The sequence below is a fragment of the Vulpes vulpes genome, chromosome 1 (genome assembly GCF_048418805.1).
Source record: "Vulpes vulpes isolate BD-2025 chromosome 1, VulVul3, whole genome shotgun sequence".
Classification (NCBI taxonomy): Eukaryota; Metazoa; Chordata; class Mammalia; order Carnivora; family Canidae; genus Vulpes; species Vulpes vulpes.
Window position 1 is genome coordinate 19,404,581 of NC_132780.1, and position 24,871 is coordinate 19,429,451.

General features: G+C 44.2%; 1 protein-coding gene across 1 annotated transcript; it reads right to left on the bottom strand.

Annotated features, from left to right (window-relative positions):
* On the bottom strand, positions 1-23,704 carry DPRX (divergent-paired related homeobox). The gene is made up of 3 exons (XM_072747468.1): positions 23,620-23,704; positions 1,377-1,528; positions 1-363 (listed from the first exon to the last, which is right to left on the bottom strand). Exons 1-3 carry the CDS (start codon positions 23,702-23,704, stop codon positions 1-3), a joined length of 600 nt encoding a protein of 199 aa, XP_072603569.1.
* Between the last annotated feature and the right edge of the window lie 1,167 nt (positions 23,705-24,871).

The following is a 24,871-nucleotide window of genomic DNA, read 5'->3' on the forward strand; positions in this document are numbered from 1 at the left end:
CTAGCTGTCAGATGGGGAGAGGTATTGATAAAGACAAGTAAACGTATTCGAACTCTCCTCCTCTCCCAGACACCCATAGGCTTCCATGACCTGGCTTATGTCATAAGGGGCAGGGGACAAAGCAGGCACTGTGGCCACCAGCTTGTCTAGCTCAGGGTCACATTGTTGAGAAGCCCCATCTGGGTTTCCAGGGCCTGCCTCTGGGGGGTGGGAAAGTCTGGGGAGAATGGGCCTGCTGTTGACAAGGTGTCTGTGTTCTAGGGCTCTCTTCCTCTTGGCCGCAGGGGCCAGGGCTGGATGCCCTGCTTCTTGTTCTTTCTGGATGCTCTTTCTCCATTTAACTCGACGGTTCTTAAACCAGACCTGTGGAGTGAAGAGGGGAGATTAGGGGGCGGGGGTGTGAGCCCATAAAGTGAAAGGGACCTGGGATGGCGGCCATTCATCTTCCTTGGGAACCAGGCTTCCTTGGGGAGACAAAGAGGCTTCTGTCTATTGTACCCGAGGCAGGGAAGGAGCTGTTTCTCACCCATGGCCAGGGGTTCCAGGAAACTGAAGGTGGCCAGGATAGAAAAAGAAGAAAGGGATGAGGTAGGGCCTGGACCCCAGAGCAGGAGTGGGGAGGACTTGGCCAAATGCCATGAGCTCTCTGTAGGATAAAGGGTCAGGGCTCCATAGGACAGAATAGAGTATGGAGGCTGGCCAAGGAGGTCCTTGAGAAGTTATCTTTGGTAGCCTCTCTGATGGATCCAGATGGGATCTGAAATGGCCTCGGTATGATTCTAGCCAGAGGCCTCTGGCTGGCCTAATGCCCTCACTGCCCAGGAATGAGCTTCAGCAACCAATGGCGTGTCCAACTCTAAAGGATGGTCCTTCTTGTCTTTGGGGTTTTGTATAAAAGACATGGTTTAGGGCAACCCCGGTGGCGCAGCAGTTTAGCACTGCCTGCAGCCCACGGCGTGATCCTGGAGACCCTGGATCGAGTCCCATGTCGGGCTTCCTGCATGGAGCCTGCTTCTTCCTCTGCCTGTGTCTCTGCCTCTCTCTCTCGCTCTGTATCTCTCATGAGTGAATAAAATAAAATCTTAAAAAAAAAAAAAAAAAAAAGACATGGTTTAAGACAAGTGCTCCACATGCAGAAGAATTCCATCTTGACAACTTAGTGGGCTTGAAACCCTGGGGAAGCTACCATGCCATTATGTACCTTGGTTTATCTACTGTGTAAAATGAGAGTTTAGCACAAGCGTCAGGTTATTGACACTTTATGCTCCATAAAGGCAGATTAGTCATGATTATTTGGTCATGAGGCAAAGGGAAGGGTGAGGGAGAAGGATCTGGGGAGCACAGGACAAGCTTGGCACACCCCCAGGGAGTCTGACCTGTACTACGGTGTATTGTAAATGGATTTTTGATGCCAGCAACTCCTGGGTGACATAATCTGGAAACTGAGTCAGATTAAATAGAGCTTCCAGCTCTGCCTTCTGATAGGAGGTGAATGAAGTACGCTCCCGGCTTCTCTTCTTTGGTTTGGCTGAGGAGAGGGGGACACATGGTTAGCCTGAACCCACAATCTCTCCATACCTGAGTCCCAGGGGCCCTCTCTCTGTCACGCTGGCACTTTGTTTTCTGCTTAGCTCTGACTCGTACTACCTAGAAAATCTGTTCTAAGCAAGCAGAGACCATTTTCTTCAGCACTGTGTCTACCTTCTCCCACTGCTGAAAACTGATGTCCCTTCCACAGTTTGTTCTTCATTTTTGACTCAAGGAAACCATGTGCCTCTGGGTGTCATTCTATCCCCCACTTAATCTGGGATGCCAACAGTCCCAGCTAGGAACTGGAATCATTACCAGTCTCCTAGATCATTGAGTCCACACAGAAGGAAGTGCGATTTGGTAATCAGGAGAAGAGCTCTTTGTTCTAAGAGAATGTACATTTACCAAATTCAGCCAAACAGTATGACTCTGAGGCTTTATTAACCTCAAAAGAAAAACAGAGGTGCTCAGGTGACTCAGGTAAGCATCTGCCTTCAGCTTAAGTCATGATCTCAGGGTTCTGGGATCGAGCCCCATGTTGGGCTCCTTGCTCAGCTCAGCAGAGAGCCTGCTTCTCCCTCTCCCCCTGTTTGTGCACATGCACATACTCACTCTCTTTCTCACTGTCAAATAAGTAAATAAAATCTTGTTTTTTTAAGATTTAATTTTTTTAGTCATGAGAGACACACACAGAGAGAGGCAGAGACACAGGCAGAGGGAGAAGCAGGCTCCATGCAGGGAGCCCGATGCGGGACTCAGTCCCGGGACTCCAGGATCACATCCTGGGCCGAAGGCAGGCGCTAAACCACTGAACCACCCAGGGATCCCCCAATAAATAAAATCTTAATAATAATACAGTTCCACCCAAATATTACATGGGGAGATAAAATGGATAAGGTCTACTAATTTTTAAAGGAATGATAATTCCATGATATAATAAACTATTCCAGATGGAAAAAAAGTGATAGCTTCCCAACCAATGCTGAGAACCCATTACCTTTGAGTGATAGGCTCAAGTCAACTTATCCTGGCTTGCAATTATTAAATTTTCACGTGCTTTGCAAATCTCAGTGCATTGGGCAGCCTAAAATCCACTACTTTGGGAGTGTTTCCATCACTGTAATTGGCAAACAATAGGAATTAGGGCCCTTTGTGTCCACCCCCACCTTACCTGCTTGTTGGTCTGCCATTTCTGCTTGGGTTGTATGGAATCTTTCCTTAGTCCTGCTGTTGTCCTCTTATGTTCCCTGAGTGGGAATACAAAGGATATAAATCCCACCTTGTTCTGCATCTCCTCAGATCTCTCCCTCCCCCCGCCCCCACTGCCCTTTCTGAAAGGCCACGCCCCAGCATCTACCTTCCATCCACTCAATAAAAGCTTCCAGAGCCCTGGCCCCATAAAGAATACTAGGGTACAGTGTAGCCCCAGCCAATGGCCACATTAGTAGTGCCCCAGTACAGTAGAGAACGGTATTTACTAAGAGTAGAGTATTTACTAATACATGTATAAATGAAAGGCCAGTTTGGCTGGATTTCCTCATGATGCTAGCACAAGATGAGATGGTTTTACAGGAGTAACTCTAGAGACGTTTTTGGCTGTTATAACTGAGTGGGGAGGAAGAGAAATCCTACAAATGTAGAAGGCAGAAGCCAGAGATGCTACTAAGCATGCAGAGGACTGTCCCCTACAACAGAAGATTATCCAACCCCCAATGCACTAATACTTGAGTTGGGAAACCCTCATCTAATCTGATATTTGTTTTAATATTTGATTTTGAAGTATTTCAAAAATATCTCTGAATCCATTGTTAAGTCCTGCCTTATTGTTAGCAATTACCTTGTTCTGTCATTGAGGACATATATATATTTAATAATACAAAACCAGTCTTAGGCTGCTAATGTGTCCCTTAACAGTTATTAGGTTAAAAAAAAAAACAGTTATTAGGTTAAATGTTATATTGTAACTTTTGTTAATCATCACTGGCCTGAAGCAAAATTTTATTGAATTTACTTTGTATTCAAAATGTGTCTGCCCATAATCTTTTTCATATGTTTAAAAATTTGATATCCAGGTGACCTCAAGCTCATGAGGTTTGGCCTGATTTTTCTCTCTTTTTTGAGTCAATGATACTATCTAGCCATCATGAGGATTAGGAAAGGGGTAGATAGGTTGAGGGGAGGCTTTGTTGTACTGTGTGGCCTCAATTATTCTTAAAAATGCAAGGTTTGAGTTCAGTTAAGAACTTGGAAGGACTGACAGCCTACAGCCCATTGGCCAAGTTTACATTCTTCTTCTTCTTTTTTTTATTCATGAGAGATACAGATAGAGAGAGGCAGAGACGCAGGCAGAGGGAGAAGCGGGTTCCATAGGGAGCCCAATGTGAGACTTGATCCCAGGCCTCCAGGATGACACCCTGGGCGCAAGGCAGACATTCAACGGCTGAGCCACCCAGGGATCCCCCAAAAGTTTACATTCTGTAGATAGTCCTGGTCCATAAAACGGAAAATACTACCTGCCTCCTTATAGAGAAAGTTTGTTGACACCCTGGTCATTATAGGTCAGTCAATGTGGTCATTGGTATTTTTCCTCCTTTTGTGTGTGTGGTCATTAATATTTTTTATAGAAAGTTGTCTAAGGGATCCCTGGGTGGCGCAGCGGTTTGGCGCCTGCCTTTGGCCCAGGGCGCGATCCTGGAGACCCGGGATCGAATCCCATATCAGGCTCCCGGTGCATGGAGCCTGCTTTTCTCCCTCCGCCTGTGTCTCTACCTCTCTCTCTCTCTCTGTGACTATCATAAATAAATAAAAATTAAAAAAAAAATAAATAGAAAGTTGTCTAATTTTTCTATTTTTTGCATGCAGCCAAAGGAGATATCTTTTTATTTCTTATTTTTTTCTTTTTATTTCTAATATGTTTTTTGGTGCCTTTTTCTATGCTCTTATTCAGTAACTGTACATGTTTGTCTTTTTCTTTTCAGTGTGAGCATTCTCACATTTAAAACATTTTTAAAATAAACATCACTATGTTTTAAAAGTTTCTAAAATTAATCTATAAAGGTAATATATATTAAAAATATATAAACTTAAATTTAATGTTAGCTATGGTATTAGTAATGCTAAACACAGTGAATCATTACCTGTGAGTTGTTAAAATGCCTTTAAACAGGAGGGCAAAAATAAATAAATAAATAAATAAATAAATAAATAAATAAATAAATAAATAAATAAATATAAACAAACAAACAAACAGGAGGGCAGTATCTTACCAGCACATTAGAAACCATGATTCTCAGACTTGTGTGATCCACACCTGATACTGTGTTGGCCGTTACGTTCTTCAGTGGGCAGTAAAATGCTAGGATTTCCAGAATTAAGTTCCTGAGTCTTTTCAATAATCTTAACTTCTTTTCATGCTTAGTGTTGAACACATTGCTCTTCTCAAATGAATGAGGCAAAAAGTGCATCTGCTTTAGAGATCCCCTTTGCAAAGGTTCATTGGACTGAAGCAGTCTCTGGCAGGTGACCTTGCATGACTAAGGAATCTGTTTCAGAGGCTGTGAGAACCCCTTTAAGGCAGTGATAGTTTCTCTTCATGTCCCTTTTTTACTACTTATGATCTGGCCCAGTTAAGCTATTGTTTGTTTTACTTTTTTTATGTAAGCTCTACACCCAACATGGAGCTTGAACTCAACCCCAAGGTCAAGAGTTGCATGCCTTACCAACTGAACCAGCCCATTTTTTTCTTAAGGCATCCTCATGCCTTTTAGTAAAATCTTCAAAGCAGGTTCATAGTTTTGTTTTGTTTTTTTTTTTTTTAAGATTCCACCTATCTATTTTAGAGAGAGAGAGCACAATCGAGGTGAGCAGCAGAGGGAGAAGGAGAAGCAAGACTCCCTCCCCACTGGCAGGGAACCCAATGCAGGGCTCATGCATGACCTGAGCTGAAGACAACTGCGTAACAGACAGAGCCACTCAGGTATCCCAGATTCATAGTGTATTATGAAGTCTGAAGAGTTTGGGGTCACTGGCTAGTTCAGATAGAAAACACCTAGGTAACTTCCAAAGGCCTGCTGATTTCCTGTTGTACGTGCAGATCCCTAGAGTGCCTTTGGTGTCTGCTGGATCCCAAAGGGTTGCAAATGCCAACCGCTGGATCTTCTGCATATTTTCAACACAAATTTCAGTTAGGTTTGGGTGATCTCTTTTTGAGTGACGCGGACTCTTGTCTTAACATAAGCGAAGGCTGAATTGTTCATGAAACTCCCCATGGCCATGACCATCTGAACTGAAGGGTATGCAGTACATGAGATAGCAAAGATCATAATCTTGGGATCCCTGGGTGGCTCAGCAGTTCAACGCCTGCCTTGGGCTCAGGGCGTGATCCTGGAGTCTTGGGATCGAGTCCCACGTCGGGCTCCCCGCATGGAGCCTGTTTCTCCCTCTGCCTGTGTCTCTGCCTCTCTCTCTCTCTATGTCTATCATGAATAAATAAATAAATAAATAAATAAATAAATAAATAAATAAATAAAATAAATTAAATTAAAAAGAAACCTCTCTTAAAAAAAAAAAAAAAGATCTTGGTCAAAATATGTGATTCTTTCCTTTATCCCTTATGTGTCAGGGTATAGCTCCAGATAGGTAATCTGAATATACTCCTCATTAGGGTCTAATCTTCGCTTGTGTATAGGGTTAGAATCCTTGATTACTTCAACTACGTGCTCTCCAGATCTTTCTCCACAAAATCCCTCCAACCTGTGAGGTATCTTTGCAAGTTGGGTTATTGCAGTTTCCTTGTACACAAACCCCTGTCCACCCACTTCCCAATCTTGGGGCCATGAAAACCACCATGAAAGCAACTATTCTCTATAGTATTCTTTTTTATTTTTTAAGATTTTATTTATTTATTCATGAGAGGCACAGAGAGAGAGAGAGAAAGAGGCAGAGACATAGGCAGAGGGAGAAGCAGGCCCCATGCAGGGAGCCCGATGTGGGATTCGATCCCAGGACTCCGGGATCACGCCCTGAGCCAAAGGCAGACGCTCAACTGCTGAGCCACCCAGGTGTCCCTCTATAGAATTTTTAAGTTAATTTCTACTCTTTCTTTTATCACTTCCTACATTCCTGTTTTACTAATCATTCATATGTCTTTACATTTATAAAGGCTCTGGTTGTGCCTCACACGCTGTAAAGCATAATTACTTTACTGTCTTTTGGCCCTACATTTCTCATTTCCTTTTGTGTCCAGATGTATGGGGCTTGCCATCTTTAGGAGTTTACTTCTGTTTTTTATTGCATTATAGTTTAATTGTGGTGAAATAATACGTTTACTATTTTTTTTAAAGATTTTGTTTATTTATTCATCAGAGAGAGAGAGAGAGAGAGGCAGAGACATAGGCAGAAACAGGCTCCATGCCGGGAGCCCGACGTGGGACTCAATTCCGGGTCTCCAGGATCACACCCTGGGCTGAAGGGGCGCTAAACCGCCAAGCCACCAGGGCTGCCCTACGTTTTAAGTGTACAGTTCAGTGCCAATAAGTTCACTCAGGCTGTTGTACAACCATTACCACCAACCATCTCTAAAACTTTTGATCATCCCAAACTGAAACTCTGTACCCCTTAATAAAACAGTAACTTCACATTCCCCCCCCCCCCAGGCCCTGGCAACCACCATTCTACTTTCTTTCTGTACTAATTTGACTCATCTAGGTACTTCTATAAGTCAACTTGTACAATATTTGTACTTTGGAGATCACTTTATTTCATGTAGCAGTGTTTCCAATAACATCTTCGGGGTCCGTCTACATTGTAGCATGTGTCAGTGTTTCCTACCCTCTTAAGGCTGGATAGTATTCCATTCTGTTCTATGCATATATCATATTTTGTTTATCCATTCATGCCGTTGATTGATATGTGGATTGTCTCCACCTTTTGGCTATTGTATTACATTTCTGTTACATATATTGCTTCAGAAAATATGGCCCATATGATCAGTGCCATGATACTGAGGCTTGTTTAGTATTCTATCATTTTTAATTAAAATGGAATGCATGCTACAGGAGTTTATGAACTCTATATCCACAATGCATACCAAATGGTTACCTCTGGAGTAACCAAATAGTACTCCAACAGTCACATACAGTGACAGGTGCTGGGAAGGGGTAAAGCTGGAGGCATAGACAGGAATTTCAAGGGATGCTTGATTTTGTTTATGTTTGAAGGCCTCCTGTCTCTGTTAAGACTGTGGATGATAGTTTGAATGTTAAAATGTAGTTTTCTTTACATTGGAAAATTGGTTTCCTAGAGAGAGGCAATACTTTGATTTCCCCTGGAAATGTGTTAAAAGATTCTCTGAGTGCCAGCAAGTCCTCATCTCCATCTGGAGACCTCACTGTCTTCTCTAGAAAATGAGCTACAGGGACACCTGGGCGGCTCAGCAGTTGAGTGTCTGCCTTTGGCTCAGGGCATGATCCCAGATTTCCGGGATCAAGTCCCACATCAGGCTCCTTGCATGGAGCCTGCTTCTCCTCCCTTTGCCTGTGTCTCTGCCTCTCTTTCTGTCTGTGTCTCTCATGAATAAATAAATAAAATCTTAAAAAAAAGGGGGGGGGGAGGAAAGAAGAGAAGAAAGAAAAAAGGAAGGAAGGAAGGAAGGAAGGAAGAAGGAAGGAAGGAAGAAAAAAGAAAATGAGCTACAGCCAAACTCAGAGGTTCATGGTATTGCTTCTTGACAAGGAAGCCCTCCAAAACTGGAGATTGGCCTTCTGGGGCTCTGCTGATCTGCTGAAAACAGTTCCCATCATAGCAGGTAGATAGGACATTCACTGGAGGCCAGGGGGCCATTGGGGGGTGGGAGTTGTAGCTTGGATTTCCAGAGGCTAGAATGTTCCTAGAACTATGGTAAAGAGATGCAAAGTTCTAGGTGCTCATCTGGCAAAAAGAGGCTCCCACTGAAGCTGATCAATCAACGACATAAAATTGATAGAAAGCCTGATGTTTTTGAATGAACTAAGGTGAGATCTAGATCTCTAGGGGAAAGATTCCTTGAATTAGCTATAGGAGCATAGAAAATTAAGCAAACAGGGACGCCTGAGTGGCTCAGTGGTTGAGCGTCTGCCTTCAGCTCAGGGCATGATCCTGGAGTCCCAGGATGGAGTCCCACATCGGGCTCCCTACATGGAGCCTGCATCTCCCTCTGCCTGTGTCTCTACCTCTCTCTATATATCTCTCTGTGTATGTGTCTCTGATGAATAAATAAATAAAATCTTAAAAAAAAAAAGAAAATTAAGCAAACAAACAAAAGGATGGTTAACTTCAGAGAAAACAATAATGTTGTGCTCTCAAAATGAAAATAATCATAGGGGGGATCCCTGGGTGGCGCAGCGGTTTAGCGCCTGCCTTTGGCCCGGGGCGCGATCCTGGAGACTCGGGATCGAATCCCACGTCGGGCTCCCTGCATGGAGCCTGCTTCTCCCTCTGCCTGTGTCTCTGCCTCTCACTCTCTCTCTCTCTCTCTCTCTATGACTATCATAAATAAATAAAATCTTTAAAAAAAAAAAAAAAGAAAATAATCATAGGGTGCAAAGTTCCTTAGCAGTGATTAAAGTTTGCATAGGTAGACAATAAATGTTAATCCAGACAAAATTATATTATACTCCCAGGAGGACAGGGAGGAAATGTGAGTGCAGGTAGGGGGAGATTCATTAAGGTTTGGGAAGAAGGCATGAGAAATCAATAGAAAATGAAGAAATAGAAATAGAAGCGTACTATAGAGAAACTAAAAAGTTGTAAGGATTTGCTTTATAATAAAAAATGGGATAAAGGTTGGTGGGAAACTGCACGCTTTCATAATAATGATGTGGTTTTCATAATAGTGATAATTATACTTAATGATGCTGATTCTATATTACAATGCATTTAACTTGATGAAAGGAGAAATTTATTTATTTTTTAAAATATTTTATTTATTTATTTATTCATGAGAGACATGAGAGAGAGAGAAAGAGGCAGAGACATAGGCAGAGGGAGAAGCAGACTCCATGCAGGAAGCCGGATGTGGAACTCGATCCCAGGACTCTGGGATCATGCCCTGGGCCAAAGGCAAATGCTCAACCGCTGAGCCACCCAGCCATCCAGAAAGGAGAAATTTAATTGTAAAAATCCACTGCTCATATCTCTTTGCATGTATACATAATACAAATATACATTTGGTGGACATGAAATTCACTTGTTGATATAATGATATTATTTAATTTTTTATACATTGACTATGTCTAAAGGGGCTAGTTTTATTTGCCCATCACAAAGTAAGGGCCAAAATCTTTTGTGGCTACATGTCACCCACTGAGTTCTGTTCACTGCCAAGTCCTCCCCCTGCTCTTTAAAAATATGCATGTACCTTCTGTACTCCCTGCCAGCTCCCGCCCCTGTACTGATGCACATGTGTAGAAGCGCATGTTCACAGTAATAAAACATCTGTTTGTAGTAACAAAACATCAGAAGCACCTGGCTGGCTCAGTCAGTGGAGCGTGCAACTGTTAATCTCCGGATTGTTGGTTCAAGCCATGTTGGGGGTAGGGCTTACTTTAAAAAAAAAAAAAAGAAAGAAAGAAACTACTCTAAGTGCTTACCTCTAAGAAGTGTTTCTAAAATATGGCACATTCATTCTAAGGTGCTCTAGGCTGCCGAAGAATGAAGAAAGCTCAACTGGATTTTCTGGTGAAAAAGAAAAGAAAAAAAATTCAAATCAACAACACAAATATTCTTTTTACATAGAAAAACAAAAGACATTGTAAATGTTCAGAGAAAGATCTGGCAAATACCATTCTTCTGTGCCATGTTACCTTAAAAGAAATATCTTTTGAAAAGTGTCTATATGAGTTTCAAGAAGTAATTTTGAATTTATTTAAGTACATTTCCATTCTTGAATGCCACTATATATTCATGTTTCCTTTAAACTATTAAATATATATATATAAGTTTGAATGGAAAGGAAGTCTTTTTTTTATTATTATTTTTTAGATCTTAATTTAAAATGGGAATAGAAGGGGGCACCTGGATGGCTCAGCCAGAAGAACATACAACTCTTGATCTTAAGGTCATGAGTTTAAGCCCCACATTGGGTGTGGTGATAACTTAAATAAAAAACTTAAAAAAAAGAAATGAGAGTAGAATCCCTATCTCAAGGATGCTTATTCCTTACAGAAGATTCCAGTGAATAAATATAAAGAGAATGAGGGAAATAGAAATCACCATAGGAATGATTTTTGTGAACAAGATTCATCAATAAATATTACACTCAATGAGCAAATGTTTGAGGAGAAGATGTTCACAGTCTCACAGCATATCCTCTAACAAATGTTTTTCATTGAAAAGGAAAAGTAGGGGGGATCCCTGGGTGGCTCAGCGGTTTAGCGCCCTGCCTTCGGCCCAGGGTGTGATCCTGGAGTTCCGGGATTGAGTCCCACATTGGGCTTCCTCCTGCATGGAGCCTGCTTCTCCTTCTGCCTGTGTCTCTGCCTCTCTCTCTCTCTGTATCTCTCACGAATAAATAAATAAATATAGTCTTTAAAAAGAAGAAGAAAGAAAGAAAGAAAGAAAGAAAGAAAGAAAGAAAGAAAGAAAGAAGAAAAGTAGTAATGATCAGTGGAAAAGCTCAGTAGCCACCACCTTAGCCAAGAGATCACCAGTAGTAAGATTTATCAACATCACATACCCTTGGCCATTATGCCCTGAGAAGGACGCACACCATTTCTGTGCCTTCTTATCAAGAAAGGAGAATGACATTATTGGGAAAACTGGCAAATTAAAAGAAAGTCTGTACCTTAGTTAATAGTATTGATCCAGTGTGAAATTTCTAGTTTGATAATTGTACTATATTTATAAAAGATAGTGGGGCATGTGGCTAGCTCAGTTGCTAAAGCATGTGACTCTTGATATCGAGGATATGAGTCTGAGCCCCACTCTGGGTGTAGAGATTACATAAAAATAAAATCTTAGGGCAGGTGGCTCAATGGTTTAGCACCACCTTTGGCCCAGGGTGTGATCCTGGAGACCCAGGATCGAGTCCCATGTGGGGTTTCCTGCATGGAGCCTGCTTCTCCCTCTGCCCGTGTCTCTGCCTCTTTCTCTGTGTGTCTCTCATGAATAAATAAATAAAATCCTTTAAAATAAAAATAAATAAAATCTTAGGGACACCTGGGTGGCTCAGTGGTTGAGCATCTGCTTTTGGCTCAGGGCATGATCCCAGGGGCCTGGGAGCGAACCCCCCCATTGGGCTCCTTGCAGGGAGCCTGCTTCTCCCTCTGCCTATGTCTCTGCCTCCCTCTCTGTGTCTCTCATGAATAAATAAATAAAATCTCGAAAAAATAAAATAAAATCTTTTTAAAAATTAAAAGATCATAATATCAGGAATAGCTGAAAGAGGAGTCTACAACAAGTCTGATACTATTTTTGCAACTGTTGAATAATCTAAAATCCTCAAACAAAATTTTTTAACGAAGCAAACTTAAGTACAAATTTTATCATGCTCTACATCTTGTTTAGCAACTAATATTCTTCTTAAAAATAAATCTGGAGCACCAGACTTTAAGAGCCACATCTACTCCACAATAGAAATATGCCATAAAAAAAAAAAAAAGAAAAAGAAAAGAAATATGCCATGATATAAGTTACCAAAACTCTACACATGGACATTTAGATTATTGCCACAAATCTGCTTACATGGATCCTCATGTGAACTTAAATTTATGTGACTCTTTGTAAATATGAGCATGTATTTCTCAAAAGTAGATTGCTAAGAATTGCTTGGGGATTAAAAATATAAGGACCTGCTCCCCCTGCCAAAAAAAAAGACCCACCTATCATACTGTTGGTAGACATTTGGAACTCTGCACCTATTATGGAAAACAGTATGGAGGTTCCTCAAAAATTAAAATCATGAAAATCATAGAAACAGAAGCTAGAAGATTGGTTGCCAAGAGCTGGGGGAAGGAAGGAGTTCATGTGTAATGGGTATAGAATCAGTTTTAGGAGATAAAAATTCTGGAGATCTGCTGCACAACCATGTGAATGAGCCGAACACCAATGAGCTGTACACTTAAAAGCGGTTAAGATGGCAATTTAAAGTTGTGTGTTTTTCACCACACTAAAAAAAAAAAAAAAAAAAAAAGGCTCTGGACCTTGACCAGTTGAAGTTCCATTTCTGGAATGGACCAGAACGTGAAGGTCAACTTATTTTAGCTTCTCTGTGACTCCTCAGCAAAATGGAGACAATTGTTAAACCTCACAGGGTTCTTGTGAAGATTAAATAAATTGACATAATAAGAATAAGAATAGTGCCCTGTGCATTTGGAGGGCTCTGTAAGCAACAGGTGTTGTGATTACTGGCAGAAAAGATAAGAATCTCTACATTTTAAATAGATAAAGATGAAGGGATAAGCAAAGACAAAAATACCCAATGTCTTGTATACAAAGGTGAGAGTTTGTTATTGCCCTGAGCCATGAGAAAGGCTAGCCGGGTAGAAAGGTAGCTAAATCTACTTAAAGATAAAATCTTTCATTCTGCACCCAAACATGCCACTCACACAATCTCAAGTAATGTTAAAGGATTATGAGATAAGTTTTTTTTTTTTTAAGGAATTTCTATGCCCAATGTGGGACTTGAACTCACAACCTTGAGATCAAGAGTCACATACTTGACTAACTGAACCAGCCAGGTGCCCCAAGAAAAGGATTTTTAACTGGACTTCATCAAAATTAACAACTCCTCTTCGAAATACACTTGAAAACAGTTTTATTTGAGAGAGTGCACAAGCTGGGGGAGGGGCAGAGGGGAAGCGGACTTCCCCACTGAGCAGGGAGCCTATGCCAGGGATTGATCCCAGGACCCTGAGATCATGACCTGAGCCAAAAGCAGATACTTAACTGAGCCACCCATGCACCCCTTCAAAACACACTCTCAAAATAATGAAAAGGCAACCCATAAAACCAGATAGCAATGTTTACAAATCACATTTCTGATAAAAGACTTAAACCTAGGATATAGGAAAGAATTCCCCTAATTCAGTAATAGGAAAGCAAATAACCCAATTGCAAAAATGGACAAACGATATACGCAGACAATATCAAGATACACAGAGGCACCTGGGTGGCTTAGTGGTTAAGCATCTGCCTTCCACTCAAGACATGGTCCTGGGGTCCTGGGATTGAGTCCCCCATCAGGGTCCCTGCAGGGAGCCTGCTTCTCCCTCTGTCTTGTCTCTGCCTTTCTATCTCTCATGACTAAATAAAATCTTTAAAAAACAAACAAACAATGGAAATGTATCCATATGCTATTACATGAACAAAATGGGATTGGCCTCTTCATCTCCCAATGTAGAAATTTTCTTCCAGGTCCTGTTTATCATTCACAGAAAATAGATGCCTGTTCTTTCTCTGATACTCAGTCCACCCCTTGGAAAGCAAAACCTAAACCTTCTTGCCCTCCCACACCGTCCCTACCTCCCACTTAGTCTCAGCCCAGTTCATGCATTTTATCCTAAGACTGTGACCCAAGGGTTCTAAATACCTGAGCTGGGGGGTGTCTCAGGGCTGTCTCTTGTTTCGGGAACCTTCCTGTTCATTGTCCCCTGAGTCAGGGGAAGGAGAGGAAGCAAGGCTGAGAACCCCTAGCATAGCTCCCCATCTTCCTAGAATTAGGGACAGAAGGCCCCCTAGGAAACAGGTCCAGACTTCAATTCCTACACTGTGGTTTATATATTTTTCAGATCACTTAAGTGACAGCCGGCCAGGCTAGACATAGCAGGTCTAGCAAAGCCCCAACCACCAGCGATCCCCCAGCCTCATGCCCTGGTAGGGCCACAGGGCCGCAAGCACCTCGACCCACCTTACCCAGAAAGCCTCCCAGGGCCCTGGACTCCGCCCCTCTGGCTCCGAGTGCCTGTCCCAAATGCTGGTTCAGCATCCCTTAAATAATGAGACACACCCTTTATTCTTCTCTCTCCCAACCAGATCTCTGACCCTTCCCTGTGCAAATCCTCTCACGGTGAGAAATGAATAGAAATTGCAAGAAACTTTTGTTTGTATTAGGAAGTTTTGGAAGAGCACAACTGAATGCCGAGATAGAAGAAGACCTGGAGCTTCTGGATAGGCTGGGAGTATCTCCAGGGCTTGGGAGCTGGGCTGGACCCTTCTGGAGCCACATGGGGCAAAGCCGAGGGACGTTGATGGACACAAATACATCAGCAAGTGCAAAAAGCCAGGCACAGGACACCTGGGTGGCTCAGTGGTTGAGCATCTGCCTTTGGCTCAGGTCATGATCCTGGGATCCTGGGATCAAGTCCCGCAGGGAGCCTGCTTCTCCCTCTGCCTGTGTCTCTGCCTCTCTCTGTGAATAAATAAATAAAATCTTAAAAGAAAAAAAAAAGAAAAGAAAAGAAAGGCCAGGCACAAAAGAATCATGTCGCATGATTCCATCTCCATGAGGTGTCCAAAAGAGGCAAATCTGAGGAGACAGAGTTGGTGGGTGGTTGTCTGGGGTTACAGAGTGACTGCAGGGGTCACGAGCATAAACGAGCTAGAGGTGATGAAAAAAGTACTTCATGTTGATAGTTGCACAACTGGATTTGCTAAAAATCTGTGCACTTGGGGTGAGTGAATTTTGGGGTCCACCAGGCATACCTTAATACAGCCGTTAAAAGTAGAAAAGGGGTATCTATGAGAAATACAAGCTAAACTTTTTAAGTATGATTTTTTTTTAACCTAATATTTTGGCCAAAAAAAATTGTTTTGAGGCCCGCCTGGGTGGGTCAGTCGGTTAAGCATCTGTTTTCGGCTTGGGTCATGATCTCAGGGTCTGGGATTGAGTCCTGTGTGCGTCTGGCTTCCTGCTCAGCGGGGGAGTCTCTTTCTCCCTCTGCCCCTCCCTCCAGCTCATACTCTGTCAAATAAAAATCTTTTATTTAATTTTTTAAAGGTTTATTTGAGAGAGAGAGAACAAGTGGGAGGAGGAGCAGCAGAGGCAGAGGGAGAAGCAGGCTTGCCGCTGAGCAGGGAGCCTGAATGGGGCTGGATCCCACGATGTGGGATCATGACCCGGGCTGAAAGCAGATGCCCAGCCAACTGAGCCACCCGGGTGCCCCCCAAATCTTTTAAATTAAAAAAATTTTGTTTTGAATATTAGTAAGTCACTGTGCAATGATGGAAGGAATGGATACCCATAACCTACTGAAAGATTTCCTTGAGTGCCTGGCTCGGAAATGTGGGGGCTCCAGGTTCAAATGCTACTGTGTCAGTCCTTGGTACCTCTGACAAGTTCTTAATCTGTCCAATCATCGGCTTCCTGCTCTGTAAAGCAGGAACCGTAGGTACCCCCATAGCACACATACTCTCATACATGTTTGATGCTTTTTGTTTTTATTTCTGAAACAATTTCAGCAATTATTTAATTATTTATTTATTTCAACAATTTTCAGACTTGTGAGATGTGATCGGCATACAAAAGGCTGTGCAGGGGCAGCCAGGGTGGCTTCGTGGTACAGCGCCACCTTCAGCCCAGGGCCTGATCCTGGAGACCCGGGATCGAGTCCCAGGAGTCCCACGTCTGGCTCCCTGCATGGAGCCTGCTTTTCCCTCTCTCTTTCTCTCTCTCTCTCACTGTCTCTCATGAATAAAAAAAATCAAATCTTAAAAAAAAAAAAACAGGCTGTGCATATTTGGCATGTACAGCTTGATGAATTCAGGAACAATCTAAGCCATCAACGTCTTCTCCTCCCTGCATTTATCATACATGTGTATGATCACAGCATTGGACAGAAAAGGTACTGCTGTAGTGGGTTTTTCAGAACCTGTTCTAGAAGCCCTCCCCTGGCACCAGCATCTCCCGCTGCCCCTCCCCCAGCCCCTCAAAACCCCCGTTCCCCTCTCTGCTTCCAGGGGTCTGACGACTACCTCCTGGGGATTCCTGCCACAGTGTGCTCATGTGGCCTCTTCCTTCTGCATCTGGCTCATCTCACTGAGTAGTGTCCTCTGGGTTCATCCTTCATCCATGTGTGGGGAGTGGCGGGATATCCTTATTTTTTAAGGCTGAATGATCGCCCTGTTTCCTTTCATAGGGAGCATACACCACATTTAAGACACAAGGAGACAGTGGCACTGAGGTTCAGACCTAACCTGCCAGAGCTCAAGAAAAAGAGAGGTCAGAAAGCCAAAGAGGAGGCAAGAGGTGCTGGGGACTTCATCTCGGGGCCTTCTCAGATGGGGTCAAGGATTTCTGGACTCTCAATTCCAGCTTTCCCACCAAAAAAGGTATGTGAACTTGAGGGGATTACCTTCAGCCTCTGAGCTACAGGAATAAACAAAGACCAGCCAAATAAGGAGAGGCAAAGGTGGTGTCTTCAGAGCTTGCTGTGACAAAGGAGCCAGCTGCTGTCACTTGTGTCTTAGAGGCCAAGGAGGGGCAAAGCTTTGGGGGCAGGGGGGTTGGAAACAAGCCTCAGGCTGTTGGCACAGAGCCTGGAGGCAGGCTAGCCTGGAGGCAGACATCCTGTGTAATCTGCTGGGGATCCAATTTGGCTCGCTCTGGGTCAGCCTAAATTGGAAGCCAGGACAAATGTTAGGGAAACTCTCAGTTGTTAACTCCTGGTCATTCCTGGCTGACTGCTGGAGGGGTTATTGTCTGGCTTCCTGGGCTGGTCGCTGAAAGTAGCGGGTTGGTCTTCTGGGTTACTCACTGTGGATCACGGGTCAGAGTTGTGTTCTATAATATGGCCTGGCCACTATCCGTTTGTACATCTACAAAGACACTAGACATAGCCTTGTTCTTACATGTGTGATAGGTAATGTTACCCATCTCTGGACGGGATCTCTGGACTTTATACTAGGATGGTGATTCCTGCCTCAGGGCCTTGGCACTTAAACCATTCCCTCCACCTGAAGAGCTCTTTCCTCAAATGTTGCCATGGCTTATTCCTTTTCCTCAGCCTCACCTCAGCTAGAATATCACTTCTTCAGAAAGGATTCTCTAGTCACTCCATACAGCATGGGGATTATCATTAGCAACACTGTATTCTATGCTTGAACGTTGCTAAGAGGGTAGATCTTAAATCTTCTCACCACCAAAAATAAGTAAGTAACTCTGCGAGGTGAGAGATGTGTCAACTAATCTTATTGTGGTCATGAATTCTTAGCACATAGGACATCAGATCATCGCCTTACATGTTAGACATATACCGTGTTATGTGTCAGTTGTATCTCAGCAAAACTGGAGAAACATACATATATATATATACGTGTGTGTGTGTGTGTGTGTATAAAATATTTCCTTCCAAGAAGTTCCACATGCCCCTTTGTGGTCAGTGCTGTCACCTGCCTAGAGTCCCTAGCCATTTCTGTTTCCCGGATTTTTTAAATAATTTTTTTTAAATTTTTATTTATTTATGATAGTCACACAGAGAAAGAGAGAGAGGCAGAGACACAGGCAGAGGGAGAAGCAGGCTCCATGCACCAGGAGCCCGACGTGGGATTTGATCCCGGGTCTCCAGGATCGCGCCCTGGGCCAAAGGCAGGTGCCAAACCGCTGTGCCACCCAGGGATCCCTGTTTCCCGGATTTTGTATAATGAACTAAGTCTTGAAAGGGGGACCATGCTTGGGAGAGAATAAAGTGATGGAGTTGGTGAGGAAAGGAGCCAAGTCAGATGAAGAAATCTGGGACAAATCCCCAAACAGGGGACTTTTAGGCAGAGATCTGAAGGGTAGGTTGGAGTTTGCCAAATTAAAAGAGAAGCGGGGATGGGGGTTGGGGAGGATGGATGGGAGCCTTCTCAGCCGAGACCAGCACATGCAGGGCCTAGAGAAGCCGAGGACTTACTGGGACCTAACTTTCATTAAATATAATCATGCCTTTGTCCTGAGAGCCTGGGAACCTTTGAACCACTGTTGAAATTTTTTTTAATTTTTTGAAGATTTTATTTATTTATTTATTTGAGAGAGAGAGAGAGCACAAGCAGGGTGAGGGGCAGAGGGAAAAGCAGACTCTCCCCTGAGCAGGGAGCCCCATGCAGGAAGATCATGATGCAAGCCAAAGGCATACACTCAACCAACAGAGCCATCAAGGCACCCGCAGCTGTTGGATTTTGTTCAGTTTCCTAAGATTTTAATATCACCCGTGCTTTTGAAAAGGTAAACCATGCATGAAAGGATGAAAAAATAAGAACTAAAAAGTAAATCATTCCACCCCCCGAGTATAGACTCAACAAAAACTTGAAAACAGGTACTCAGAGCAAATATGAAACGTAACACGTACACCCATGTTCATAGCAGCCCAGAGGTGGAAATAGCGCAGATGCTCATCGGCAGGTGCGTGGCTGAATGGGATGTGGTCCATCCATACAGTGGGATACATAAGAGGAGCTGGAGCTCAGAAGTGGTTATTGCAAGTACCAGGGATCGGGGGGGCCTCACATGGAGGGGTGGTACTTCCATTGTAAGATTCAGGAAAGTGCTGTCACCACTGAGTCTTAGTGACAGAGGAAAGCCTCCTTGGTCACAGTGTTCAGGGCACCAGGACTTCCAGGTAACTCAACACTCCTGCATTCATGGATACCTCCGTTTTCCCAGATGTTTATCCTCCAGGATTTCCTGCCCTGGACGTTCTCAAATTCAAGACAGCAAAAATCTGAAAGGTTTGCTACAACAAACTGCTGGTCCCACCCACAGAATTGTCTGGTACAGTAGGTCTGGGTTGGATCCTGAAATGCGAATGTCTTCCTCATGGCTGCTGAACCCCACTATCAGTATAAACATCCAGACTGCATATTCGGATGGCTGGCTCTGCTAGCACCCAGATTTTCCAGGGGGTTCTACAGACAAAACAACAGACTGGAGGATGGCGTAGAAATAATCCTCCAATACCTATGAGTTTGTAAATTGAAAGCAAGCTCAGAAAGATCCCTGTTGGTCAGGCATGAGATCTCTTTTGGAAAGAGCATCCTTGGGAAACCTGGATCAATTGTTTAAGTGTCTGCTTTAGGTTCCGGTCATGATTCTGGAGTCCCAGGATTGAGCCCCAGGTCATGTCAGGCTCCCTGCTCAGCAGGGAGTCTGCTTCTCCTTCTCCCTCTGCCCCCCCTCACTTGTGTTCTCTCTCTCAAATAAATAAAATGTGTTCTCTCAAATAAATAAAATGTGTTTTTTTAAAAAAAGGAAAGAAATTCATTAAACCTAATTTAAGGGCAGTTCTGGTGGCTCAGTGGTTTAGCACCGCCTTCAGCCCGGGGTGTGATCCTGGAGACCCGAGTTCGAGTCCGGCGTCGGTCTCCCTGCATGGAGCCTGCTTCTCCCTCTGCTTGTGTCTCTGCCTCTCTCTCTCTCTTTCTGTGTCTCTCATTAATAAATAAATAAAATCTTTAACAACAACAAAAAAAACTAATTTAACCCTGACATCCCTGAAAGACATTTTCACATTTGAAAAATTTTTTTTCAAAATAGAGAGGAGATAAGATACTAGCATATAATTTTAAAATTGTAAATGTTTTACGTTTGCTTACTTAGATAGGATCACCTCAAGCATTCAACTCCAGCTGCGATTTCAAGCTGAGCAGTGCTTTCTGTGTTTCTAAAAGCTAAGCACCTCCAGGGACACCTGGGTGGCTCACCCAGGGCATGATCCTGGAGTCCCGGGATCGAGTCCCACATTGGATTCCCTGCATGGAGCCTGCTTCTCCTCTGTCTGTCTCTGCCTCTCTCTCTGTGTGTCTCTCATGAATAAATAAATAAAATCTTAAAAAAAAAAAAAAAAAGGTAAGCACCTCCAAGGCTTGAACTTTGCAGTCTGAGGTGAGCAGTCCAGGGAGCTGGGTTGCAGTCCTAGAGGGCTGCCTGGAGACTGGATCCCTGGGTCTGTGTACCCCTTGATCTTGGTCAATGATCTTAATCCCTCCACCTGGACCTCTTTTACATACCCATCCTCAGTGAGCAAACTAAGAATCCCCAACACGGAACATCTTCAGTGCTATGTTAAATCCCACCTGTTTGGCTTTTCCAAATTTACTGATCTCTAATGTAATTTCTTTGTGGTTGGAGAACATGCTTTTATATTTCTCTTGTTTTCAGCGTGTTGGATCAATGGCCCAGCAAGGGCTCCGTGCCGGAGAATGTTCCCGTGTGTACTTGAACCTATATTCTTTTTTAAAAAAATATTATAACCTTTTTTTCTAAGATTTTATTTATTTATTCATGAGAGACACAGGCAGACACAGGCAGAGGAAGAAGCAGGCTCCCTATGGGGAGCCCGATGCAGGACTTGATCCTGGAACCCCGGGATCATGACCTGAGCAGAAGGCAGATGCTCAACCACTGATCCACCCAGGTGCCCCTCGAACCTATATTCTTAACCATCCCAGACTCCATTCTGAGTGCTCCCACCTGGAGGCTACAAATTATATACCACGTCATCACTAAGCCCTGTTTCCAACCCGCTCCTGTGAAATGCAGCCTAGTTCTTAGACACAAACCATGTGACATTGCTGTTTCTGGAACTAAAAATAAGCAGGGTTTTTCCTTCAGGAAGATCATGGAATTCTGGAGTCCCGCTTCCAACAGCAGCTTTGAGGACCTGTTGACAGAGGAAGCTGAAATAGTCCCTTTACGGGCTCCATCAGTGAAGCATCTCCCTTTGGCTCAGGTCATGATCTCAGGGTCCTGGGATCCAGTACTTCATTGGTCTTCCTGCTCAACGGGGAGTCTGCTTCTCCCTCCCCTCCTCCCCCTGCTTGTGCTCTCTGCCAAATAAATAAATAAAATCTTTAAAAAATAAAATACAAAATCTTGGGGGAAAAAAGAATCCAATTGACAAGAGACAGATTAACGGGAGAAAATGAAATTTAATAGTGTACTTATAGGGAATCTACACACACAAATCCCAAAGACAGGCAAGATGAGGTGTATATGTCACCCTGATCTAAGGAGAAGAGGTAGAAGTTGGGGATTTCAGAGGGAAGGAATGCACCTCACAGAGCAATAAGAAAAACACATGTTTGCTAATTAGAGGTTTGCCTGCCATACAAATGGATCACTCAGATAAAATTTATCTCTGGAAAAAAAAAATCCTTATTTGGAGAAAGACCTCCAATTTAGATTCTTCTGTGTGGTTAAGGGAGGGACAAATATTTTTCCTGAGGCTGCAGGGCCTCAAGTGCCTTCAGCTCAGCATAACCCACATGCCAAACTGGCACATTCATGCAGGGCTGGGGTATGTCCCAAACCCCTTTTGTTCCAAGCTGGACAACACCCAGACCCCAGCAGCAAAAAGGCCCAGTCGTGCTGCAACCTTCAAGCGGGAAGCATTTTCTGTTTATTTTCTGTTCTCTTTTTTTTCTTTTTTAATTTTTATTTGACAGAGAGAGCATAAGCAGGGGAAGTGGCAGGCAGGGGGAGAGGGAAAAGCGGACTCCTGCTGAGCAGGGAGCCACATGCAGCTTGATCCCAGGACTCGGATCAGGACCTGAGCTGAAGGCAGCCACTTAACTGATTGAGCCACCCAGGCGCCCCTGCACACATTTTCTCAATGAATCACACTGCTTAGGTAATACAGTCGGCAAATTCTGAGTTTTATTTCAAAGCCTTGGGTGCTGGCTGTACTTATGTTCGCTCCGTGTCTTTCACAGCATCCTGATGATGTAGATGCAGCCAAGAGCCTCTTTATGGACCTCGAGCGTGGTCCCGGGGCCAGCCTGCTCCAGCACTGGCCTCAGGCTTGTTAGGAATACAAATCTCCAGACTCCACCAGAGAACAGTACTTTTACCAAGCCCCCCTGGGGGTGCTGACCCAGCCTGGGGAATCTGGGGAAGCAGAGGTCACAGTGAAGGGAACAGGATGTGCCACCCCAAAACTTGCCACTCTGGCATATTGATCACTTCTAATTCAAGGTACTGAAGAAACTACAAGGACAGTCTGACCTTCCTTTGCCCCCTGAAAGCATCAGGTGGGCCCTCCACATGAAGGGTCCCCTCCCTGTGGCAGGAGGAGGGAAGGCATCCTTATCATCGGAGTGAGAATTCAGAGCCAAGAAAGCTGGAAGAACCTTATTACTTCTGCAATGTGTTACTCCCTTCCCAAGCCCCTTTGTCTCATCACTTCTTCCCAAAATCCCCATTAGAAAAGCAGCCTGCATCAGCCACTTCTCTGAGTCTCCTATTTGTATGGGGCCCATGTACCTACAAAATTATGATTATTTTTCTCCTGTTATTCTGTCTTCTGTCAATTTCTTATTCGACCTAGAAGGAATGAAGGGGGAAAGATTTTCAGCTCCTACTAACAGGAATGAAGGGTGGTCTGCAACAGATCAACACCCAGACCTGGGATCCCTGGGTGGCTCAGTGCTTGAGCGGCTGGCTTGGGCCCAGGGTGTGATCCCGGAGTTCCGGGATTGAGTCCCATGTCAGGCTCCCTGCATGGAGCCTGCTTCTCCCGCTGCCTGTGTCTCTGCCTCTCTCTGTGTCACTCATAAATTAAATAAAATATTAAAAAAAAAAAAACAAAAAAAAAAACACCTAGATCTGCAGAGGGAGGAGACAGGAAAGTAAAACCTGGCTGGAGAGTCAGGCATCAGAACCAAACATGTAAATGAACTGAGTGTAAATGACTTGGTTGGGGGGAGGGGCCTGGGTGGCTCCGTGGTTGAGCATCTGCCTTTGGCTCAGGTCATGATCCCGGGGTCCTGGGATTGAGTCCTGCATCAGGCTCCTGCTCAGCGGCTCAGCGGGAAATCTACTTCTCCTTCTCCCTCTGCTCCTCCCTCCTGCTCATTCTCTCTCTCTCTCTCTCTCTCTCTCTATCTCAAATGAATACAATCTTTAAAAAAAAAACTCAGTTGGGGACCTGAGAAGGACATCCCACGGTGCACGGTCCAGGCAGTAAACTGGTGGCACACCTGGGGCTTAGAGAGGCAGAGCCCTTTGTCCTAAAGGGAAATCATGAGCTCTCAAGAGGTGGAAGGGATTTCGTGACGGGACCGAGAGCCAGAACTGGAGTGCCAGGCCCAGTGTCTGGGGCAGGTTTGTCTCCCCACTCCCAGGCTGCACAGCCTCCTTACCAGCCAGCCCCTCACTGTGTTTTCGAGCTGTTTGGGGCAAGGCTTTCTGCACAGTGTCTTCTCCGCATCGCTGTGGCTTCCACATGGTTCCTGATCGCCCGAGTCAGATGAAGAGTCCATGGAGAGCTGGGCTCACTGGGACTCTGACCTCCCCACCTGAGCCGTGGTGGACAGGAAAGACTCCACGGGTTCAGAATGATTCTCAGGAAGAGAGAAGCCAGCCAAGAAGGGAAAAAAAAGAATCAACAGGTTTGGTTTATCCTTCTGCTCTTTATGGTTCTGGGTTTTTTTCATAGTCTCCATGGAGAACAGATTCACCATAACATACACCATTTTAAGAGTATTCAATTCCATGGGTATTTTAGTATACTCAGGAGGTCCTGTGATAACACTGCTCTCTAATCTGGAATGCTTTCATCCCCCCAAATAGAAACCCATACCCATGGGGATCCCTGGGTGGCTCAGCAGCTCAGCGGTTTAGCGCCTGCCTTCGGCCCAGGGTGTGACCCTGGAGACCTGGGATCGAGTCCCACATCAGGCTCCCTGCATGGAGCCTGCTTCTCCTCCTCCCTCTGCCTGTGTCTCTGTTTCTCTCTGTATCTCTCGTGAATGAATAAATAAAATCTTTAAAAAAAAACAAACAAACATACCCATCAGCGGCCACTGTCCATTCCCCCTTGCCCCCAGCCCTGGGCAACCACTGGTCTGCTCTAGGTCAGTATGGATTCACTTCTGGACATTTCATAGAAGTGAAATCCATACCACAATATGTGGCATTTTATGTCTGGCTTGTTTCATCTGACATAATGTGATTTCATTTGCTTTAGTTTGTCTATTAATGAGACTCATAATTGGGGAGTGACCCCAGGTACATGGAGTGGAATAAACTCCCCTGCCTCCAGGAGGTTGAGGGGTATAGGCAGACTCTGATGATGGGAAAGCCAGACCTGGGATGGTCATGAGGGTGGAAACCCCATTCTGGTCACTGGGATCAGTGAAGTGTTGCCCTCCATGGGGTGTGGGGATAGGAAGTGGAAGGTAGCAAATGACCCAGGCTTGGATGATGCGGGCACAGTGTGCAGTGAGGAGGTGGGGAGGAGGGCTGCAGGATGTCTGTCAAGAGGCAATTTGGGGTTTGTGGTTTGCTCTGAACTGAATGGGTGTTTATCCTGGAAGAGCAAGCCACCTGGATTCCCCATCTGTCCTCCTGGACGTCTCTCCCCATCCATGGCTGCAGAACCTGGTGACAAAA